Source organism: Rhipicephalus sanguineus, chromosome 1 (genome assembly GCF_013339695.2).
Source record: "Rhipicephalus sanguineus isolate Rsan-2018 chromosome 1, BIME_Rsan_1.4, whole genome shotgun sequence".
Taxonomy (NCBI): Eukaryota; Metazoa; Arthropoda; class Arachnida; order Ixodida; family Ixodidae; genus Rhipicephalus; species Rhipicephalus sanguineus.
The window spans coordinates 324,433,210-324,457,147 of NC_051176.1; the positions used below are offsets into that span (position 1 = coordinate 324,433,210).

The 23,938-nt window shown below is 47.5% G+C and overlaps 2 protein-coding genes across 2 annotated transcripts in view; one reads left to right on the forward strand and one right to left on the reverse strand.

Annotated features, from left to right (window-relative positions):
• The window catches only part of LOC119379511 (protein Skeletor, isoforms B/C-like), a 47,148-nt gene extending 43,090 nt beyond the window's left edge, over positions 1-4,058 (reverse strand). Inside the window, exon 1 of the mRNA XM_037648812.2 lies at positions 3,950-4,058. The gene's annotated coding sequence lies outside the window, so the exon portion shown is untranslated. The remainder of the gene's footprint in view (positions 1-3,949) is intronic.
• Positions 1-23,938, forward strand: part of LOC125757620 (uncharacterized) — a 28,166-nt gene that overhangs the window by 3,278 nt on the left and 950 nt on the right. The window contains exon 2 of the mRNA XM_049413238.1: positions 22,197-22,945. Within this exon, the coding sequence (XP_049269195.1) occupies positions 22,197-22,945 (749 nt within the window). The remainder of the gene's footprint in view (positions 1-22,196; positions 22,946-23,938) is intronic.

Sequence of the window (23,938 nt, forward strand, 5' to 3'; positions counted from 1 at the left end):
AATGCATTCGCCTAAGGTGACTCGAAGGTTAAAGCCATCAAGTGTGGTTATATTACCGTGCACTTTGGATCGAGTGCGACATCACTAATCAACTATCGCTAATTGACTGTCACTAATGTCGCTTTCACTAATTGAATGTTCTATTTGTTTCGATTATCGTCATTAAAAAAAAATTGGGGGACGCTTAAGCTTCGCATTTAAGAGTTTAACGCGATAGCGATATCCTGCCCCTAGTGCGCACTTCGAACACTACGATAGTTTAACAGAATGCGCGAACTAAGGTGTGTACCTTATGTAATGGGTAGGATGCTTTAAACCAGGAGCAATTATGCGCGAGAAACTTTTTCGAAGTTGCGATGCACCCACTACGTGGTCTTAAGGAAATACGCGCAGTAATGTGTGCGCCTTTTGTAATGGGTGGCTGTCTTTAAACCACCAAGTCGTTATGATATTGACATGACGTGACGCCCAATCACAATGTACGCTTGTACCACGCAATATTACTGCGATATTACATCTCGTACTGTGACACCTGTATGCAGGACGCGTATTTTTGGGAAGCAAGAAAGTTACTTCCAGTGTAGCTCTGAGCAGAGGCGTGGCTGCGTGGTAGAACAGCTGCTTGCCACGCAGGCGGCCTGGGTTCGATTCTCACTTGGACCCAACATTTTTATTATTTACTTTATTTGCAGCTTTTTCGATTTTTCGGTCACGGACAAGATGATGATTTCAAGGCTTTAGCCTTAAAAAAAAGAAAAAAAAAATCAAACGATAACAGTGCAAGATCGTGTATGCCTCACTTCATGTTACGAGCGATCGCCCGAAAACAAACGTGATTCTCAGTTCAGAGCAGCTGACTGCACGCGTCTGCGAGGCAAAAGAGGCTTGCTTTACCCGTCTGGTCATCTCTTTATATTTATTCAAGAGATGAGCAGACTCGCCATTTAAGTACTCCGGAGCTTCAGCACGAAATTGTCGTGGACGCTATATTGAGGTCATCAGGAAAAAGCGGGAAATGGCGGTCGGGTGCCCTGTTGGCGCGCACTTAACTGCCGCGGAAACAATCGTATTTTATGTAACTACTCGTCCACATCTTTTTGTAAAATCTCTGAACCGAGCGAACGCTAACCTCCGAGAACCCTGAAAACATCTGAAGTTGAGAATGATTTGTTTGAAACTGTTTTCATTTCGTATGGTGAAGGCTTGAAGCAATACATGCATCTCGCACGAACGTTCCATACTAACGTTCAGCGATCCAATGCATATACATATATTATCGCATGTTGCATTTTTTCAGGCTATGTACATAAGGGATCTCTGCATTTGAACAATTTTCTGAATGATTGAGATATTACACTTCTATTTGTCAATTTCTTACCATATTTTCGGTTCAGGCAGCTTGTACAGCAAGAATGGGGGCATTTGTAACTTTGTTTCAAGATATCTAGATATTTGTAAAGCATTTGCTATGTTACGCCTTTTATGCAAAAACTTGTCGAATAAGGTTAGTTTACCTGGCATTGCTTTTCTTTCATATGTTTACGCACGGTGAGCCTTGTTGTACGCTACCTCAGAAGCAAAAATAAGCCAACAGCATTGCGGTCGTATGGCCGTGTCTACTCTTTCTTTTTCTTTTTTTTTTGTTTCCCTTGCGCCTTCCCGGTGTGCTCCGTCCATAATAAAGAGCTAGTGAATTGTTAAATGAAGCGGTGTGCATATGGCTAGCAAACCAGTGGCGACTATGAGTAAAAAGCTCGTACTGCGAAGCGGTCACTGCGCGCAAGTATTTCAGCTGACTGCGCGTGCAATTTACTTTTTTTATTACTCTTAATTCATGCGTGCGTGATGCTAGTGCCCGATCACTCGTGCGAATAAGGTTTTTTTTTTCGTTCTTTGCTTGTGCGTGTCCGTTTCGCGCGTTTTTACACACGCACCAACGTTCTCGAACTTTGTGACCGGAACTAGGCCACGCTGATGCCGCTTGACACATGATTTTTTGCATTGTGTTGTAGCCCCAGCACTAACGCAACGCTTAAAGGTGGGTAAGCTCCATTCCGCACCGCATTATAAAAGTTAAGTAGACTACAAGTGCCCTGTGTGGAACCGCGGCGCAAAAAACTACAGCGCGTAGCAGACGCCCCTGGCTTTCCGCGCGCTTCCCGAGCGCGGAAAGCCCACGGGTCCGGCGCAGCAGCGGCGGGCCGCGGGAGTTCACGGCAAAAGGCCCACGCGGGAGCCGGCGCTTTGGACACTCCCCCTCTTCTAGGTCACTCTACCCCCATATTCTAGAACGCCTCTTCACTCAACGCTCCACCTTGACTTGAGAAAATGGATGGGAGCGCCGTCTCTAAGCAGAACAAGCCGCTGCATATCAGTGATAATCTACAGCGATTCTTGAGAAGCGCGGCTTCATTTTCAGTCGAGCAGCGGCGCTGTGCTCAACTCGGTCAAGTGAAGTATGGTGCCTAGAATATCTTGGCTAGTGTGCTGAGCGCGCGCTTTGGCGTGGCCACCGCGCTAGCCACAGGCGTTAGTTGACCGTCGCGAGGCTGTTCGTTCGACAATGTTCCCGCCTGAAGCAGACGATCCGCATACAGAAGCAGCGGCTGCTGCAGCGCGGTTGAGAGCGGGGTCCCCGCTCTGACGTCACACGCGAGAGGGCGCCACTCCAAGATCTCGAGGCCAATTAAATCAATGTATGGGGCAGACCTTGCGACCCTCATAGAGGGGGGGGGGGGTTACTTTTGTTTGTTTCGTATCGCGCAATGCTCCATCCTAACTCCATGCCGGGACCTTCGTCGAGGTGATCAGCAGCGCAACACTTCAGCTGATACAGGCAACAACGACGGTCATGCGTTAATATCGACGCAGCCATGAAATGTGGCTACGTAAAGCGATAAAAGATCACACTGCCGTACCAGAAATGGGCTGACTGGAGGCAAGCCCATGATCGTGGCAGCGTCAGTGATTGGAAAACGGCGCATACAAATTCGCGCTCGCCGGCGCTTGGAGCTGTCGCCGCCACCGGAACTCGCAACTAGCTTCGCGTGAAATCTTTTCGGCCGCGCGAATTGCGTGACGAGACGTTCAAGACCGCTAATAGAGGCCCTACAGACTACAAAAAGCTACGTGCCGACGACGATGGCACGGTATTTCCGTGCTTACTCCTACACGGTATTACCGTCCCTGCTTAAACACCATTTTGCCACTAAACTTACGCGATCAGTGAACCTAGCAGCGTCCCGAAAACCGCGAGATGACGTTTTTTCATAAGTGATGCCACTCACTGCTTCATCAGAATGACATCGAGCCTGGGCATGGAACTTCATCGTCGAACCTGTTGATCGCTTCCCTGAATATTCTGTGTTCATACAGCGAATAACTGGAACCATCTTCCTGCGGCTCTATTCGTAATGTAAGGACTTTTCTTTTGTCGCCTAGCTTGCTTGCCTGATCCTTTAATTTTGGCTCTCACCCGCTATGGGGGATTGGCCATGAAACCAGCGGTTAATATAAAGGGGGAAATTTAGAATATAGACGAAGGAAAAGAAATTCATCGGTCGTCTAGGGTATATAGAGAAATTGAAGAATGATTAGTTTATGCTCCAATGAGAATAGAACAATGATATGGAATACAATCAATTAACGACAAGAAGTGCCAAGTCTAGTTTATTACCGCTTCCGAAGCAAAGCAACTTCCACTTCCTCATCATCAAAAGCTGTTGCTTATAGAGAAAACACGGTTATCCAAACTGAATTGACCAAATAATGGAGAAAGGTTTTCTTGATAGGACGTACGTTGAAGCGGGAGCACGAACATGAGTCATTTAAAGACGTTGTGCTATATGCGCGTAGGTACGAGTAGCCTTCTTACAAATCAAAGTGCCACAGAGAGCATCCGCGGTGTCGCTTTGAGGTTTCTGCTACGAGGAAACATCAGGTCACTCACCTCTGGAAACGTCAACCTTGTTTTGAGAGTCCAAGACAACTCCAGCGAGCAATAGGTGTCCCTAGAATAAACATAAGAGCACCAGTTGTTCATGCCAACTCCGCCTGTAATGGAACGTAGAATGTGCCATTCGAAGTGTCAGTTGTACTGTATTATAAAAAAAAATGTTGCAGTGGCTTAGCTCGGCTATGCCAGGATAACGTAGCGCTAGCAAAGGTTCAGCTAATTATTCTTAGTATTCCTGATTGTCTAGGATTAGCTTGATTATCATGCTTACTGCTGCTCCAATTACACACATACGGTATACGTATAATGTGGCACATGTATATTTATTTTGCCAGACAACTACATCGGGATCCGATGAGTTAAGCTTTTCAGCTCTTCTGCGCCGTTGAGCAGCATTTCTGCTCTCCTTCTCCATGGCTATACCACACTGGCAAACGCCAGTCAGAGGCGCTATCAAGCGGCACCAGCGCAGCGTCACACGGCGACTGCCCAGCGAAGTCGCATAGCTGCGGGCGCGCCGGCGCCAATACGTCTGCCAAGGTTACGACTTCACTCCTCTGGAAAGCACAGACCGGCGGCGGCGAGTCGCGCGCGGCGGCGGAGTGCGCGGGAGTTGCCGGCTCCGGTGCGTGACATCACTGATCCTCGCGCATGCGCAGCACGGCTCTTGAGGATCCACGCGAAACTGGCTCGGCTAGGCCAGTGCAGCTAACGCTACAAAAATGAACAAGTCTTTCCTGTCGCGAAGAACACACTTGCGAACCCAATGGTGTGAGAAATCACCGAAATATCATTGGCAAACCCGTACGCAATAGTGAAAACGGAATCGACGCCATAAGGAAATCACGCAACAGCGAGGAAGCTGAGAAAGCGAAGCAATTGGGATGCAACTGCAAATATACGAGGATGAGACTGTTTCACGTGACTGTGACTGAAAAAAAAGATGGGTGCACACGTTGCGATATTTCTCGGCTGGTTTCACAGTGACAGATTTTAGCTATGCGGCTGATCGGACGTACAAAGTTGCCTGCTTGTAGCGCATGCCGCTCAGTTTTTCAATGCAATTTAAAAAAGAATGTGTGCGATCTCTTTAACAGGAGGAAACACGCGAGTTTTGCGATTTCAAAACGCATTGAAGTGAGAATGTCTCTTGGATTCCGCAACAGCCTGCATTTCAGTAGGAGTAAGCACCGCGCACGTTTACAGTTGTCGGCGTATGACGCGAAGTCGTCATGTACGATCCCCGTGCTTTAACGTCAGCCCCTGACACATGTGTATGTTGTTCATAATTGCCCGTGAACAGCTTAGCCATTAAACAAATTTTCAGCATCACGCGTATTTCGCACGTCTATAACTGCACCCACTGACAGGGAGGGGTGCAGTGTTGCCGCCGCGTGAAAAGGTGTGCTACGCAGATGCAATGAAATCCTTTGAACGTTTAGAGCGATGCCTGCCAGGTGTTCTTGGATTCAATGCCAACGTCACACACAAAACGCTGATCAAATAGAAATTACCCCGCCGGCATTACCACTAATACAGCACCTGAAGAGACGGACTAGGCCGAGATAGTGTTGTCGGCTCGAAACTATTGCAGTTCTCCATAAAAGCAGTTAAGCCACGTGAACTACAGCCAAGGAAAATAAGAGCAAGAAAATTCTTTCTCTACACACAATTTGCACCCAAGGCTCGATAGTTAGACTGGGCTTGTTGGTTTCCAAGTGTATGGGCAGTGACTGATATGTATTGCTATTCTTATCGGCAGCAGACGGTTACCCCGCGCACAGCTACGAATGTCCAATCAATATTTCGTGAATACATGGCCTATAATTTTGAGCCGTCCTTATTCTACACCAGAAAGCGTTCGAAGAATTATTAAACTCCCTCATGCTTCCTAGCTGATCTATAACAACATGCAAAAAAAAGAAATTGACAAAGTCAGCTTTAAAAGCGATAGCCAAGAGAACAAAAACATGTCTGATCCCTCCGCCATCGGTATCGTTATAACACGGAAGTAGCTGATTGATTATTGTGCATTGCTATATGAGCGCTTGTACAATGTCTGTTGGTGTTTAGAAGCTATCGCACAGTTTGACGTGGATTCAACCACGTCGACGCCTAGTGGCACATCTGCATCCCGAAGATTAACGCCCATGATCATGATTCGATCATGATCATGAAGTTGTTAAGATATACCTAGACACAGCATATCGTGAATCCCGCGCAAATATGCATCGACAAGCACATAACAAACACTGGTACTCGATATGCACTTCAAAGCGTCGTCACTTGAGGAGAGAGACGGCAAGGGGCGCGCTCCCGAGTAATAGGGCAACCTACGCCTGTGCTCATGCATGCACTACCACACTGCGCATCAGCGACACGGGAGGCAAAGGTTCGTAGCTCGAGCCGTGAATGCGCAAAGGCCGAACCATTTCTCTCGCTCCACCACGGTGCGACATTCGCCCGTCGACGTCGCTGCCTTTCAGCAGCGCTTATTGCAGCAGATTTATTAGTCGGTGCTATCGCGCTCGAAGCCGTAGATGGCGGAGAAACACCGTGGTTGCATGTGGAAGCTGCTCTACTCCGACAACGAGCCGTCAGATGCTAACACAAAGCGAAAGGCAAAGAACGTAACTGCGTCTAGGGTGACTTCTCGATGATTGCGCGGCCAGCGTTCCTCGCTGGCATCGCAATGCCTTAATTGCGTCGTCGCCGAATCGCGTCCTATCGGCGCTCGTTAGTGTCACGACGCAGTACATCACTTCACCGCTCCCAGACGGCGGCACCGTCCCGCCCAGGTTGATGTCTAAAAACTGCAAATGATTGTCTTGAGGTAGCTCATGCGTAAACGTCAAGCGTTTACCATGCTGTATAAAAACTGATAAAACATTCTTTAGATCGCCACAAGCGGTCATAGAGTTAGAGTTGCTTAGAAATACAACAAAATCGTCAAGGTATCTAAAAACTTTGGGAGAAACATCTGAGTCGAGGTTTCTGGCAAGTGCATGGTCAACAGATGAGAGAAAGATGTTGCATAGGAGCTACACGTGAACCAATGGAAATGCCTTTGCGTTGTACATAGATATAGTTATTAAAAGAAATAAATGTGCTACTTAAGTAAAATTCGAGCAGTGAAAAGAAATAGCCAACTGATAAACCAGAAGAGCTCATAAAGGCAGTGCTACCATTGCCATCAATACATTCTCAAACGCAGGGCAGAAGGTCATCGTGAGGTACTGAATAAAATAAATCTTCAACATCGATCAGGAGAGTTGCTTGTTGGGCAAGTTGGTACATACTTAGTTAATTACAAAAGAAGCCACAAAACGTCGAAAATCGGAAAACAGCAGAGCGGCAGAAAACAGAGACAGAGCGCAGAGACGTGGCACTAACAACTGGCGTTTATTTCGGAAAAACATCGATATTGAAGGCAAACCCCCCAAAACCACTTCTACTACTAAAAAAAATCAGTGACCGCGGCTGAATTTCTTGTGGCAAACGGTTGCATTTTTTAGACATCAACCTGTCATGAAACGCTACACATTCATGCTGAGCGTACAGCCCCCGTGCACGTAAGGACCTCCTGCATTACAAACATGCACACTCGAAAACCATGAAAAGAGCCATTGGAACAATGTGTCTCCGGTCTGCGTTGTTGATGTCGTGCGAGCACACCATAGACGACAGTTTTCAGGTACAGATTTCAAGGGTGGTTGCAGCCGGCTTCCGTTCGGCGGTCTTAACCAGTGTGCCTGAATCTCTGCTCCGGAAGCTTAAAGGACGCAGCAGGCAGCCCGAGGCTGTGCAGAAAAAGAAAGCACTGGTTATGCCTTAGATGCACAAGATTGCCCATAATTTGAAAAAAAAAAAAAAAAAAACGTTGCAAACAGGCATGACGTTCCAATGGTCTTCTCAGCACCCAACAAGCTCTCGAAGCTTTATGCCCGCATTTCTTCTGAGAAAGCCAAGCTTTCATGCAAAAAGAAGCACGCCCGGCCAGTTCTGCGTTGCGTGGTGGGCGTTGTTTACGAAATTTCGTTGAGCTGTGGCAAGTCGTACGTAGGCCAAACACGGCGCTGTGTTAATGATCGCCTTAGGGAGCATATATTATCAATTAAGAATGGTGTGGGTTCGCACCTGCCGTTCCATTGTGCTTCGCGCGGCTACGCACCACTGTTCGGAGAAACACGTGTGACAGGACGAAGCAGGGAAACGTTAGCGCGTGTAGTACTTGACGCATACAGGAGAAGGGGAATGATGCGTCGCTTCGATATTTTTGTACAAGAATGAATGCCTATTTTTAGATAGCGCTGTGCGATAGGTTCTTTTTCTGATTGTGCTATGTGATAGCCGCTTGTGCTGCGCCCTTTGTGCGCATATCTGGAAGCATATATATTTGGGTGATGTGCAAGCAGTAAAGTAGTTGAAAGTCTGGTGCCCTATCCGGTCTTCTCTTGTCTTCTTGCTTGCCTCAGTTGCGCCACAAATATTTTATTAAGCTATGCACCAACTCGCCCAACGACACTCTCGCTGGAGAGTACACAGGCGGAAGCTTTGTCAAGCACCCTCTATTCTGAGGGCCGTCGTACAACAGATTACTGCTATTGGTTAATAGCTCCCATAAAGCAAGAGCGGCGTTTGGATCCGATGCGCTTCTTGCTCTTGGATGCGCCCACGTGCCGGGCGCCACGCTGTGTGGTGTGCTAACATTGCACAGTAGAAGCACCCGCGCGCACCTGAATAACATTGGGAGAGCGATCGCGTTTCATGCCGCGAGCTCAAGGTGACGACGCGCGCGTGACGTCGCCCTTTGTCATGCCGCCCTGTGTAGTGCCCAGCTCGGTCGCCGGGAGGAAATAAGTAATTCCGCTCGTACTTGACGGATTCGAAAAAAAAAAAAAGATTTGCGGCAATCGATTCGTGAGGCAATAAACTCCTACACTGAAGTCAAGTGATCGCCACCTGCAAAAGTCCCTTTTAACTTATACAGGGCGTTTTTCGCTACTACAGTCCTCCACAAAGTAAGAAATGGCTGCACTACGAAACTTTTGCTAGCCCATTTTCCAAGTGTTGAAGAAAGGTGAAAGTGCATAATAGCGTTGCTGTGCCTAATCTACCAACGAGTTTGTTATTTTAGAGCGATAGCCCTACTCATACTGGCAGAAACCCAGGAAACACCTCGTTCTGTGAATATGACCTCAGTCAAGGTCATGCAAGCGTCTCTGAGCTGCGTTCTCGCCGATGAATTCACGTCGATGTTCCTCCAGCGTATTAGTGCACCCATCAGGTGCTTCGTTCCACGCGCCTCACGTGCCTTTGCAACGCCGGCCAAATAGCTTCAGCGAAACAACAGTGCGGCTAAAGGCGCAGTCTTTCATGCCGCCAGGGGCGCTGGCTCCATACAACGCCCCGGGTTTAGATGGGGTCAGCCTCATTAGCGAACTAAAGGACTGTTGAAACTTAAGGTTAACAGCGCGAAAATAACACACGGCGGACAGGAAAAAGACGAGACAAGCGCTGACTTCCAACCGAATTTTTATTGACAAGAATGTTCTTATATATACCCGGGTGAACAGAAAACAATCGGTGACAGAAGGTGGAAACATAAGCAAAGATATAAAATAACTATACATCAACTATCACTGAGCCTGCTACGCCGACTCGCGCATCCCGTCTTTTTCCTGTCCGCCGTGTGTTATTTTCGCGCTGTTAACCTTAAGTATGCACAACCAACTAGCCCAGTCAGCCACTTTATTAAGTGACTGTTGAAAGCTGTAAACGAATGCTAGCAGGACAGGCAAATGCCGGACAGTTGGCGACGGAGTAGAATGTACTTGATCTACAAAGGCAAGGGAGAAAAGGACCGCTAACTTCGGTACTATACAGGTTGACCATGCAGGCAGTAAAATTAAAAAATAGAAACGTGGGCAGAACTTAACGATTTTTTGGGAGCATGGATTTCGAATCGGCAGGCACTTAGACGACAACCTATTTGTTTCACTCACTGTATAGAAATATCTAAAGAAGAAAACCGGCCCTTGTACGTGCTTTTTCTAGACATCACTGGGGCGTATGACAAGGTTAATCAGGAAAATTTGTGAGATATATTGAAAGTGGGTGTAGGCGACGAGTTTATAGAGCTTCTGAGGGAGATATACCGAAAAAAATAGTTTGCGTAGAATGGAAACGAGTAAGTAGCAAAGAGAGCGTTCATAATAGCAAGGCGCTGAGACAGGGGTGTCCTTTGTGCCCGCTGTTATTCATGCTGTACATGGTGAGGATGGAAAAAGCGCTAGAAGGTAGCAACATTGGATTTAATCTGTCACGCAAACAGGCCGGCATGATGAGTGAGCAGAAGCTTCTATGTTTATTTTATGCTGAAGATATTGCCTTATTTGCGGACAGTCGAGAATCGTGGGGATATAAAACGGCTGCCGGATATATGCGGAATGGAAGGTGAAGCTCTCGGACTAGGAGTTAGTGTAACAAAATGTTGATTGATGGTATTCAATGATCTCAAGGATCATGCGGTGTCCATACAGGGTCAAGAAATACCGTGGGTAAGCGAATACAGGTACCTCGGAGTATGGGTAAATGAGGGTGATAGATATACGGAGGTGCAGAAAAAAGCCTCGGCACCAAGGGAGAGAGGAATGCTGCAATAATGAAGCACAGAGCGTTATGGGGTTACAATAGGCACGAGGTGCTGCGAGGTCTGTGGAAAGGTGCAGTGGTTCCGGGGCTTACATTTGGAAACTCGGTGGTGTGCATGAGGTCAGAAGTTCAGTCAGAACGAATTTGACTCCAAGGACTGTGGGACGCCTCGCGTTGGGCGCTCACGGTAAGACAAATGAGGCTGTAAAGGAGGGACATTCTCGCACAGCAGCGGCAGCGGATAGTACGCAGCAATTTCACTTACAGTGCACTGCTTTTGCAGGTAACATGTGCCAGGCTCCTGTTCGTGCTGGATTCTGCGTGACGATGAAGTGACCACCTGGTACGCCACCGGGCCATCTGCGGCGCTTGAAGCATCGTTCGACTTGCATAAAGGACTACGCCCACAAGGATCGCGGAACATTCTCGCACAGCAGATGCAGTGGATAGTACGCAGCAACTTCACTTACAGTGCACTGCTTTTGCAGGTTGGTCTCATTTTCAAATTTTTATTCTTAGCTAGTACCGCTTACGCCCGTTGCTGCTGCTGCTGTGCTGAGACCTTGCTTTACTTTTGGAATGGATACCGGGGACACCACCAAGTGCTTGTCTTGTCATGAGCCGGTGACGGAAGCGTCACTTTTTCTTGAATGTGTGTAATGTAAATATTGCTACCATGTCGGGAAGTGTTCCGGTGTTACGGCTGCTATTTTCCGCAGTAAGAGTGACTCAGTTAAAACCAAATGGAATTGCACAACCTGCTCTTTGGCTAAGAAAAAGGGCGCTGTGACACCATGTAATCCTCAGATTACAAACATTGATACTAAACTAAGCGAGCTGCATGAGAAACTTGTATTGCTTCTACCGCTTGTAGCTAAAGTTGATGCCCTCACTGAGGGAATGAAAATCGTGAGTGCGATTGAAAAATCTATCGAACATACGGCTGAGAGGTATGACACCATACTTGAAAAGCTGGAAAAGCTAAACAAGGACGTGATTGCCTTAACGAAACGTGTTGAGGTCATCGAATCGGGTTCATCAAATGGGAGCAATGAAGTGATACATCAGCTTAATGAACTGGAACAGTACAGCAGGCGCCTGAACATTGAAGTACACGGCTTGATTCAGGAAGAAAATGAAAATCTTTCCTCAAAAATGAACAATCTCGCCCACAACCTTGAGCTACCCGTCCTTGCAGAAAGTGATCTGGAAGCTATTCAGTCTACCGTCTCGTGCTGGCAAAGAAGCCGTTGTAATTGCCCGTTTTTCATCATATTCTTTAAAGGAAAAATGGATGCAAAGCCGCTCTGTTCTCAGAAACAAGGAACCAAGGGTTAAGATTTACGACAATTTGACACCCATGAACAAGCGGCTCTTGTGGCTTGCCCACAAGTTTTGAAAAGAATTATCGCTACGTGTGGCAGAAAAACGGACACGTTTTCGTACGGAAAGCTGATGGCGAGAGGGTGTTCGGATTCGCGATGAGACCGACCTTGACAAAGTGGTCTGACTTTTTGATTTGACTTGCTACTACAGTGCGCAGCTGCACTGATCTTCATACATTATGGCTAACACACCTTATCTAGACCCCGAGTCATTCCTCAGTACCGCCTTCCAAGATAAGAAACCGCCAAATTATTTCACATTGTTCTATTTAAACGCTCGTAGTTTAAAAAACAAGAAAGAAGAACTGGAAATGTTTCTCTCCTCTCTAAACGACGAATTTGATGCGCTCGCGTTTTGTGAAGCCTGGTATGCAAACAGCTCTGACGTTGTACCACTCATTGGATACAACTGCGAGGCATTGTACCGTGATGATAAAAAGGGAGGTGGTGTAGCGCTCTATATCAAGAAATCTTTTGTGTATGACGTTATGCCGCACTTCTCAGCCACGCATTCAAGCTATGAAACGTTATTCATTAAAACGAGACATTTTGTTCTGGGCGTTGTCTATCGCCCTCCTTCTGGGTCTATTGCAGATTTTTTCTGCTTTCTGGAATTTATGCTGCATGATCTTGTTTCGGTAAAAGTGCCTGTTGTTATTTTGGGTGATTTTAATATCAACCTTTTACAATCCTGTTCATTAGAAGCTCAGTTCACTAACATACTGCATTCAGGTGGCTTTTCCAACCTTATTAACGTTCCAACTCGAATCACAAGTTCTGGTGAATCTCTCATTGCTTTATGCTTAATATCGACGGAAAATACAAATAATGCTGGACTTTTAACCTGTGACATAAGTGACCACTTGTCCCTTTATTGCATGATCCCAAAGACATCTATCCATTCAGAATGCATTTCTAACAGTAATATAACTATACGTATCATAAAGCAGGATCGCATTCAGTTCTTTCGCGAGCTAGTGTCTCGCGTAGAGTGGAAAAAAGTCACAGTTTCGCCGCAAGGGCGAAGCAATGAATGCGATAGCAAGGAACTAATAGTCTCAGTTGGAACAGCGCTTCTGTTGCAAAGGCGGCCGAGGCAGCGAAGGAAACTAGCGTGCTTCAAGTGTCGAGCTGTGACACCTGATAGTTCGCGCTCATCTTCTGTTTGTTCGTTTGGCGGCGTCCCTGAGCTCGAGTGACATTCGTACGCGCCGTAACATGAGCGCGGACATCACGGTGAAAGCGTGAAACATTCCTCTACCCCTCGCCACGAGAAAACCGCGCGAGCAGACAGCGGAAGAGCAAGCTTCTCCCATGCGCAAATATAAGAAGAAGCGAGCGAGCTCGCCGACGACTTTTAAATGCGCCCGTCGGGATCCTAGCGCCACCTCGCTGGTAATGAAGAAACGCTTATTATCGCCTGCTGTCTCCGAGTCCGTCCAGCGCTAAATGCTGTGTATATAACGCTCGCCGTTAGCTACGTGGAGGATCTGCGTTTCGTGGCGTAGTGGATAGCGCCGCTCGCTGCGGATCAAGAGGTCCCTGGTTCGATTCCGCGCTTCGGAAACATTTTTCTGAGTTATTTTTCTTTGGGGCCTTTATATATATATACATACTTATACATATACGGTGCATGTCGGCGGCGACGGCGACGGCAAAATCCAGCCGAGACTGTCCATATAATTGCTATTAAGAGAGACACACACACTGACCCTAATTCCCGGTATATAACGCCTTCTTAAGCAAGATAATAGAACTTTATGATCGAGCGCTCCCGGTGACAGTACGACGGATGTGCAAAAAGGCTAAGAAGCCTTGGATGAACCGCTCTCTTTTAAGGCGCGTGTCTAAGCGTAATAAACGCTTCAATAAGTTTTTAACTACCAGAGATGTAGAAGACTGGAAAGAATACAAAAAATTCAGAAGCTGTTTAACTGTAGATATTAAAAAGGCCAGAAACCAGTTTTACTCAAACAGATTTGCCCAAACTTACTTTGACCGCAGCAAAACTTGGTGCACTCTCAAAGATCTTCTCCAATGAAAAAGCTGTAACACACTCACTCAAATCATTCTAGGTGAGAAAACTGTCACAGGTGAAGACCTTGCTAATGAATTAAATCAATATTTTGTTACTGCTGGTCAGTTCGACTGCCCTAGGGATTCCAGTAATGCCAGCCATTTCATCGATTTTAATATGACGAATACTGTGTTGCTTCATCCAACTGCTCCCTCAGAGATCTTTAGCATTATGCATGAGCTTAAAAATAACTGCTCCGCAGGTTTTGATAACATTAAGACCTTACCAATTAAAGAAGTCGCCGATCTGATATAGGAAGTATTCTGTGAAATAACCAATTCTATATTGTGTACGGGAATATTTCCTGACAAAATGAAAATAGCTAAAATTACTGTTTTACATAAGGGGGGCCGTATTGATAATATCAGCAATTATAGGCCTGTATCAATTCTTCCATGTTTTTCGAAAATTGTGGAAAAAGTGATTAACTCTAGATTAGTGACGTACTTGCATAAGCATACCTTGTTATCAAAACATCAATACGGGTTTCAGAAAAAAATATCTACAGAAAACGTATTACTTAATATTAGGGAAAAGTCATTAGCAAATATAGAAAGCCACACTGTTGGTATTATTTTAGACTTTAAGAAGGCATTTGACTCAATTAAACACGAAATTCTCTACCAGGACATGGAATCAGGGGTTTAACGTTGAATCTTATACGGAGCTATTTGTCTAACCGAAGCCAATTTGGTTTAACCAACAATGTCAAGTCGGACCTAGAAACCATTATGCGTGGCCTACCACAAGGCTTTAAGGCCTACCTTGTTTTTTATATATATTAATGATATTCTTTTTATCCCTCACACCCCCGAATAGTGCTTTATGCAGATGACACGAGTGTTTTCTTTTCGTCTTCTAATTTACCGCGCCTCATGGATTCCGCCAACATGTGGTTACAATACTCAGAAGAATGGTTGAACATAACCAGTTGAATTTACATGTCACCAAAACTAAGTTTATTATATTTCATGCTACCAAGAAACCACTTCCTTCTTCCCCTCCGCTTTTATTTAAGACACAGGTATTGGAACGTCTCTCTCAGTACAAGTTTCTTGGAGTGCAATTTCAGCAAAAATTGCGATTGACACCACACGTAGAATTTCTAGCGAGCAACATAGCCAAATCAATAGGTAAGCTAAACAGGTACCGGACTTTGTTACCGAAGTCGTTAAAATGTCAATTATACTTTTCTTTAATTCATTCGCGTTTTCACTACTGTGTTCTGATTTGGGGAGGTACGTCGCAGTCTAATCTTAATAGCCTGTATCTTATGCAAAAAAGAGCTGTTCGTTTCATTCACAACCTGTCATACTATGAACATGCATCCTCCTGTTTTTCATCAGATCACATTCTTGGCGTTCGTGAGATATACAGCCAGCGTCTCGCTGAGCTTATATTTATGGAGTACAAAAATGACAGTCAGCGTTTTTTTGCAACCTATACAAACAGCATCCGAAAATACTTCAGGCATTCTGCTTTTTTTAAACCAAAGGCGAGGACTGCGTATGGTCACCAACTGTTAAAATGGCAAATGCCTCATCTGTTAAACATCCATCCGCAAGTACTAACCTTAGTAACAGATTCCTCTTACGTGTCCACTTTCAGAAAGAAATCGAAGATGTACTTGCTTGGACATAATTAGTTGCTTTATATTTCACATAACTTGAACCCTTCAATTTACGTGGCTAATTTATATTGTATAATAGTATTATATGCCTGTTTTTTTCATGTATCAATGTCTGCATATATGTTCCCATTAGAACGCCGGTATTTATATTCATATTTGTATAACTACTGCTCTCTTTTATTTGCATGTTCTTTGTAGTGATACAAGTGATTCTGTTATCCATTTTGCTTGTCTTGTTACACTATGTTTCTATAACTTTTTCTTCCCCTGTTAATCAAAACGTTGTACTCATACACTTCTTTTTTTTTAATGCAGTTGCGTTGTGTGACGAATGTACAGGGTGGTGCTTGAGGCCTAGTCAGGCGACTCATAATGTCGCCTTTAGTCTCCTGCACCACGACAATCATGTATTGTCAAACAAATAAATGAATGAACAAATGAATGAATGATATGGCATGGACAAGTTTTGAGGTGAGGGCATCTCAGAGCAAAATAAGGTTAGAATAGAGGTTAAGGAATATGAAAGAGGGTATATGGGCAGAGAAGGTGTTCCGGTATTTGTATAGGAAGAGCGTTGACACTCAGTGGAGAAACAGAACTAGGAGGCTTACCAGTAAATATACGGCTGGCAGTGTAAGCGATATGCAACAAAGCGCGTTAACCGAAAAGTTAGGGAGGTGGAGAGGATTCACTGGATGGCAGAGATGAAAGAAAAAACCGGCGCTAAGTAACTACCGAAAAACGGCAAGAAGGAAAGAAGGAGGGAGGCATTTGATGATAATTCGAGTTGAAGTGCTTTACTGTTTGAAGCGAGGTCGGGTTGCCTTAGAACGCGCAATTATAAAGGGAGATTCAGTAAAGAAGAAGAACAATGCACATGCTGTGGGGAAGCTAAGGAAACGACGGAGCATGTCCTGATTGAATGTGGTGTTAAGGTGTTTACTTGACGGCACTCAGCGGCAGTACGTAGTGGCGACAGTCAAGGCAAAAGCACGGACTCTGAACGCGAGCGGCGTTCTTTCCGGAAGGAGCCGAAGAGGACGACCCACTAGAAGCAGCTGGAGAGCGCAACCCATTACACAGTACGAAGGCTTCGCTACAATTACCCCGGTTACGAAAAGGGAGCCATCCGGCGACGTTGACAATGTTGCGCCCTCGACGGCACATGTCCGAAGATGGCTTAATGGGCTTGATCAGGCAGTTGACCAGGTATGTGTGTTCGACGACACGCTAGGGGCCTTCGTATTTCAGCAGTAGTTTTGTAGAGAGGCCAGTTGCAGTAGTAGGGACCGAGAGCCATACGAGCGCTCCAGGGAGGAACGTGGGCTCAGAAGTGGTGGTGTCACCGCAAATGCCCTTGTTCATGCGTTGTAAAGCTCTTGGCAAGCTCACGACGCTCTTCAGAAAGCCTGGCTGTGGCAGAAATAGGCGCACACTCAGATGGACCCGGCTTGTACGGAAGTATCGTGTCGATGGTGTGCGACGGATGCCTTCCGTACAATAAGAAGAATGGTGAAAAGCCAGTAGTGCTCTGAGGGGCGGTATTGTAGGCGTAGATGACGAAGGACAGAATGACGTCCTAATTTGTGTGATCAGCGGCGACGTACATTGAGAGCATGTCGCCGAGCGTGCGTTTTTAAAGCACTCGGTGAGGCCATTCATCTGCGGGTGGTAAGCAGTAGTTTTGCGGTTAACAGCATGAACTGTTTGATGATGGCTTCGACGACGTCCGACAAGAAGACACGGCCTCGATCGCTGAGAAGCTCCTGGGGTGGACCATGACGCAGTATGAATCGGTGTAGCAGGAATGAGGCAGCATCGCAAGCTGTAGCCGCTGGGAGGGCGGTGGTTTCGGCGATTCGCGCGAAATGGTCAACAGGGGTCTAGCGGTTACCAGCCGACGTCAGAGGAAGTGGTCCGTGCAAATCGATGACCATGCGCCCAAACGGAAGGTTAGGGCAAGGTAATGGTTGTAGACCTGCTGGCGACACGTGCGTTGAAGGTTTTAGGCGTTTACAATCGAGGCAGGAGCTAATGAACTTCGGCACGTAGCGGTACATCCCTCGCCAGAAGTATCGTTGTCGAATGCGGTGGTAAGTTTTGGATACCCCAGAGTGCGCGCATTGTGAATCAGAATGGAAGGACTGGCATATTTCAGAATACAGACTGCTGGGTATCACTAGTAGCCACTGGCGACCATCGGCGTTATAACTGCGTCGGCGCAGTAGGTCGTCACGAATGGCGAAATGGTGGGCTTGACGACGCAACGCGCGTGTAGATGGTGTTGCGGACGGATCAGTCAGCAAGTCTACCAGAGAGGCGATCCATTTATCCTTACGCTGTTCGGTAGCGATGGTGTGAACGTCCATGGAAGAAACGGCAATGTAAGATACTGAGCAGGGGGCGTTGTCGTCAGGCAAGGGGGACCGCGAGAGGGCGTCGGTGTCAGCATGCTTGCGTCCGTTGTGGTGCAGCACGCGGATGTCGTAGTTTTGGAGGCGAAGTGCCCAGCGAGCGAGAAGGCCTGAGGGATCCTTCAATGACGACAACCAGCATAGTGCTTGATGGTCGGTGACGACGTCAAATGGGCGGCCATACAAATAGGGTCGGAACTTTGTAAGGGCGCAGAGGATCGCCAGGCACTCTTTTTCCGTGACGGTGTCATTCGTATCAGCTCCAGTAAGCGTATGACTTGCATATAGTAGGGTAGGCATTTGGGCTGGCTGGTTCATGATTACGAGTGAAAAACAGCGCTAAAAAGACGGGACAAGAAAGGACACGGGACCATAGCGCCGTGGTTCCGTGTCCTTTTTTGTCCCGTCTTTTTAGCGCTGTTTTTCACTCGTGACTTGCATATGCCACGACATATTCAGGGAACCCTGGTTTGCGCTGCGCAAAGACAGCGCCGAGGTCTACACCGCTGGCGTTCGTTTGCACCTCCGTTGGGGCCGTAGGGTTGTAGTGGCGTAGTATGGGAGGAGACGTCAACAAACGACGGAGCTTTGCGAACGCGTTGTCGCACTCGGACGACCACGAATTTAGGGGCCCGTTACTTCCATGAAGCTTCGTCAGCGGCGATATGATGGTGGCAAAGTTTCGTATGAAGTGCCAAAATTACGAACACAGTCCTACGAAACTGCGCAGTTCTTTGACGGACGTAGGTCTGGGAAATTCGGCCACGGCCCGACGCTTGGTCAGATCGGGAAGGATTCCGTCCTTGGACACGACGTAGCCTAGGATTGTCACCTGCCGTGCTGGAAATCGGCACTTGTTTAGATTGAGTCGGAGGCCGGCGTTGCTCAAACGCGTCAAAACATGCCGCAGACGTTGGAGATGCGTGAAGTCCGGAGCGAAAACGACGTCGTCGTCCAAGTAACACAAGCGTGTGTGCCATTTCATGTTCCGTAGAACGGAGTCCATCATGCGCTCGATGGTGGCGGGCGCATTACACAGACGAAACTGCATGACGTTGAACTCGTACAAGCCGTCGGGCGTGACAAAGGCTGTCGTCGGTCGAGCGTCATCAGCCATGGGTACTTGTCACTATCCCGAGCGCAAATCGAGAGATGAAGAGAATTCTGCTCCTTGCAGGCTGTCAATCGCGTCGTCGATTCACGGCAGCGGATAAACATCCTTGCGGGTGATCTTTTTGAGCCGTCGGTAGTCCACACAGAAGCGCACAGAACCGTCTTTCTTCGCAACGAGAACAACAGGAGACGCCCATGGGCTGTACGAGGGTTGAATAACGTCGCGTCGAAGCATACCGTCGACTTGCTCATTAATTACCTGACGTTGTGTGGGAGACACGCGATATGGACGTTGTCGCAGTGGTGGTTGGGTGCCAGTGTCGATGCGATGCGTAACAGCGGAAGTGCGGCCGAGAGAAGTTTGCCCGACATCGAAAGTAGAACGAAAATTTTCCAACAGGCACAGAAGCTGAGAACGCTCGACCGATGTGAGGTTGTCAGCAACGGAGGAACCAAACACATCAGTAGGTGACGAATCGGACGTAGAAACAGCACTGAGTGTACGGGAACTGGGACAGTGCGTGTAATCGGGTGCGTCCATGACTGGTGCGTCTTGTGCGTCCATACCAGTGGCGATATCCACCCAAGTGTACGTTTGGGAAGCCATCATGAAGCCTTGGGTTTTAGGGACAACAATGGAAAGCTGAACACGTCTGCGATGGAAATAAGAGACGGTTAGAGTATTGGTGGCAGAAAACTAGAGAAAAAGGACAAATATAAAGATTGGGAAAAATAAGGAGATTCAGCCGTAAAGGGCAGAGATCTGGGCCGTGAATTTAAGGGTTTTAAGACGATAGTCTTTCTTGGGGCACTTAAACGCGGAAATTTTGGTCTGTCTGTCTATCTGTCACACGATTCAGCCACTCGGCCAAAGGTGAACCACTTGTCCAAGGGCCAGCCACCTTGAACTGGTGGGTAGGTTCATACTTGTGTACATTGTCGACCAAAAAGCAAACATTACGCATATCTGAGGCGCAACATCACTAGGTAAGTATTAGGTGGTGTGTTCCTTTAGTAGAAAATACATAGATACGTAATTCTAAAGACCCTAGTTTCTTAAGCTGCGCTGAAAATTCGGCTGTGCTGAAAATGCGACGCTATGCAGCGCCGACGAACGCCCTCTGCCACGGAGGAACGAAACCCTCTGTACAAACTCATGTTTCCCGACTTATGACAGATGGCGCCCATATCTCACGCAGCGCTCTTGTATCGCCCTTCGACGGCATCTGCAGCGACGCACGAAGATACGCGGCCAATTTTCTCTGTAGTAAGATCGATTTATTCGAAGTAGACGAGGCATTAGGCTAACAAAAAAGAATGTGTTTTTTTTGCCGTGCCTGGTGGCACACATTTCACCGCCTCGTTATAAAGAGGACGCTCATAGCATCCACCTATCCATGCATGTAAAAAATAACCGGTTCTGAGTAACTACCAAAAGGGCGAAATAAAGAGGGATGAATTTTTATGATAATTCAAGGAGAAGCGCTTTCCTCTTTAAAGCGGAGTCGGTTTGTCTTAGAACGCGTAGTGATTAAAACGAGATTCACTAAAGTAGAAGGAAAAGGCACATGTTGTGGGGAAGCTAAGGAAACGATGGAGCATGTCCTGATTGAATGTGGAGATATCCACCCAGGTGTGGGTTTGGGCACGAGCCTACGTAAAGCCTTTGGTATTAGAGACAGCAATGGAAAGCTAAACACATCCGCAATAGAAATAAGAGTCGGGTAGAGGAGTGGTGGCGGAAATGTAGAGACAAAGGAGAAAATTCAATACCGGGCCAAATAAGGTCATTTTGCCGTAAGCGGCGGAGAGTTGGGCTCTGAATATATGGTCTTTTTTTTCTATAGTAAGATCGATTGAATGGAAGTAGAGAATTAAAGGGCAAAAAATGTGTTTTTTTTGTTTCTGGCGCCGACCAACGTGTTCTCATGTGGTGCATTTGTAGATGCGGTGGTCGTCCTGAAAAAGCGCCTGTCACCAAGACATGCCATAAAGTTTAATCTCTGCAAAGCAGTGGTCTCACGTCCTCTCTTCAACAGACACTAAACAGAAAGATGATTTTTCGCGTATAGTAAACTACTCTTTCACGATGCGAAAAAACATTACGATTACTGCGGGAAGATGCTTGGTACAATATTACTTATTAGGGCTTTACGTCCCAAAATCACGATATCGTTATGAGGGACGCTGTAGTGCGGATCTCCGGAAATTTCGACCACCTCGGGTTCTTCAACGTTAACCTAAATCTAAATACACGGGTCTCAAGCAGTTTCGCCTCCACCAAAAATGCAGTCGGGATAAGTGGAACGCGTCTTCAAAGAAGTAGTGCTTATTGTGTAGTGATATATGAGAGCTTGTACAATGTCTATTGGTATTTGGCAGCTATAGCACCGTTTGACGTGGATGCGCCCATGTTGACGCCTAGTAGCATATCTCCATCGCGACGACTAACGCCCATGATCATGATTTAACCGTTGTGATAGCTGAAGTTTTTAACATATACCTGGACACAGCGTATCGTGAATTCCGCGCAAAGATGACATCAACAAGCACATAATAGACACTGGTACTCGATATTCAATTTTATTGCGATGGCAATTTTATAGACACTCTCGGCGGGTTCTTGCCGTCGCCGTCATTCCCCGGATATGTATATATGTGTATATATATATATATATATATATATATATATATATATATATATATATATATATATATATTGTGGGAATCTCGCCCAAAGCCAGGCTGGCTTGACACGTGATGCGCGTGGCCCACTCTCGGGCTTTAAAAGCGGCAGCCGTGGCGCGGCCCGGACAGTCGGTGACGGAACGCTGTACGCGCGGGAGGGCTGTGCCCCGCCGGGGCCAAGGTTAGGGGCGAGTGCGTGTGCCCACGTTATTGTATCCTGTAACTTTCGAATTGTTCTGTTAGTGTTATTAAACGTTTATTTTTGAGTTCGCCCGGCCAGCATCACTTCCTTGGCAGCACGACGGCGCAAACCCTTCATCTGGCGCCCAACGTGGGGCTTGAGCCGCCCGCTGCCAGCAAGATGGAGGCCGCGATGCAACAGTTTCGCGAGGCGTTCCAACGGCTGGACAAGATGACCGCGGCCTACTTCGAGGCAAAAGGAGTTCGGGTCCCGACAGTGGCCGAGGGACGATGGGCGGCGCTTGTGGCTCGACAGACTATCTCGCCGGCACAGGTTCAAGGAGAGGCCGAGGTTTTCGGCGAACGCAAAGATGAAGACGGCGGTGGTCAGACCGGGGAGGCCTTGGTCGTGGAGCCCGCAGAGAACGAGAGCGCCTCGGGCCTTTTGGCCGTCCCCACCGCGGAATGCGGGCTGACGCTGGGTCCCGACGAAGAAACACATCAGCCCCCATCCCCTTCGGTGGTGTTTGTTTCCGGGGCCACGCCGGAATGCGTTAGCGGAAAGCCAAGCGACCGGGACGACAGGGATCAAGATTCTGCGCCGCGGGAACGCAAGAGGCTGCAGCTCAACCTTCGCTCGGTGCCCTTGGAAGCCAACACGGAGGCTGCTGCCATGTCCAAGGCTCCCGAGCTTGCACCTAAAGGCTCATCGTCCATTTTCGGCGGAGCGCGACCCGTTGACACGGCTGCCCGAGAGCGTGAGATCGAAGCACGGTTGGCTCGGCAGCGTAAAGAACGCCGACAGATCAGGCACCGGGAACCTTTCAGGACGGCCGCAAGGAAGACCAGGTGAGGCGCTCTTGTGTCACCTCGGCGTCAGGGCGATCACGGCGTTCCTCCGTGCATGTGTGCAAGGCGAACCGGGAGACTCGGCAAAGCGACCGCCGGCTGACCACATCCAACGACCGGACTCCGGTGGCAGCGGGCCAACAGAGGGCGCGAAGAGCACGACCTTTGCACAACTACCACAAAACCCTTTCGTCACAGGGGGGGAATGTGTGGGAATCTCGCCCAAAGCCACGGCTTGACACGTGCTGCGCACCAGTGATGCGCACCAGTGATGCGCGTGGCCCACTCTCGGGCTTTAAAAGCGGCAGCCGTGGCGCGGCCCGGACAGTCGGTGACGGAACGCTGTACGCGCGGGAGGGCTGTGCCCCGCCGGGGCCAAGGTTAGGGGCGAGTGCGTGTGCCCACGTTATTGTATCCTGTAACATTCGAATTGTTCTGTTAGTGTTATTAAACGTTTATTTTTGAGTTCGCCCGGCCAGCATCACTTCCTTGGCAGCACGACGGCGCGAACCCTTCAATATATATATATATATATATATATATATATATATATATATATATATATATATATATATATATATAAAGGCACAAAGAAAAATTAAGCAGAAGAAAATAATTCTGAACTATCCTACCGAGGGTTCGAACCAGCGATCCTTCGCTCCCCAGCGCGCTGCGTTAGACAACTCAACTACACGCCACGTATGCATGTATGCGCCGGCGAAATAACGGCGAGCTATTTATGTTCACCATTTACCGCTGGGGGCACGCAGGCCTCGGATGAGCTTGATTGTGTTTTCTATCATGCTACGCTCCTACATATTCTTTCAGTTTGAAAACTGCCCTTGAGACGCGCACGAGAAAGTGGCCCCTTTCTATACCCAGTCGTAAGGTGGAACGAAAAGACAAGAACACCTGGCACACCTTGAGTCAGACGCCCCATTGTGGTTGGAGACGCAGAGGGGTCACTGCACGCGCCGCAGTTTAAAAGAAAAA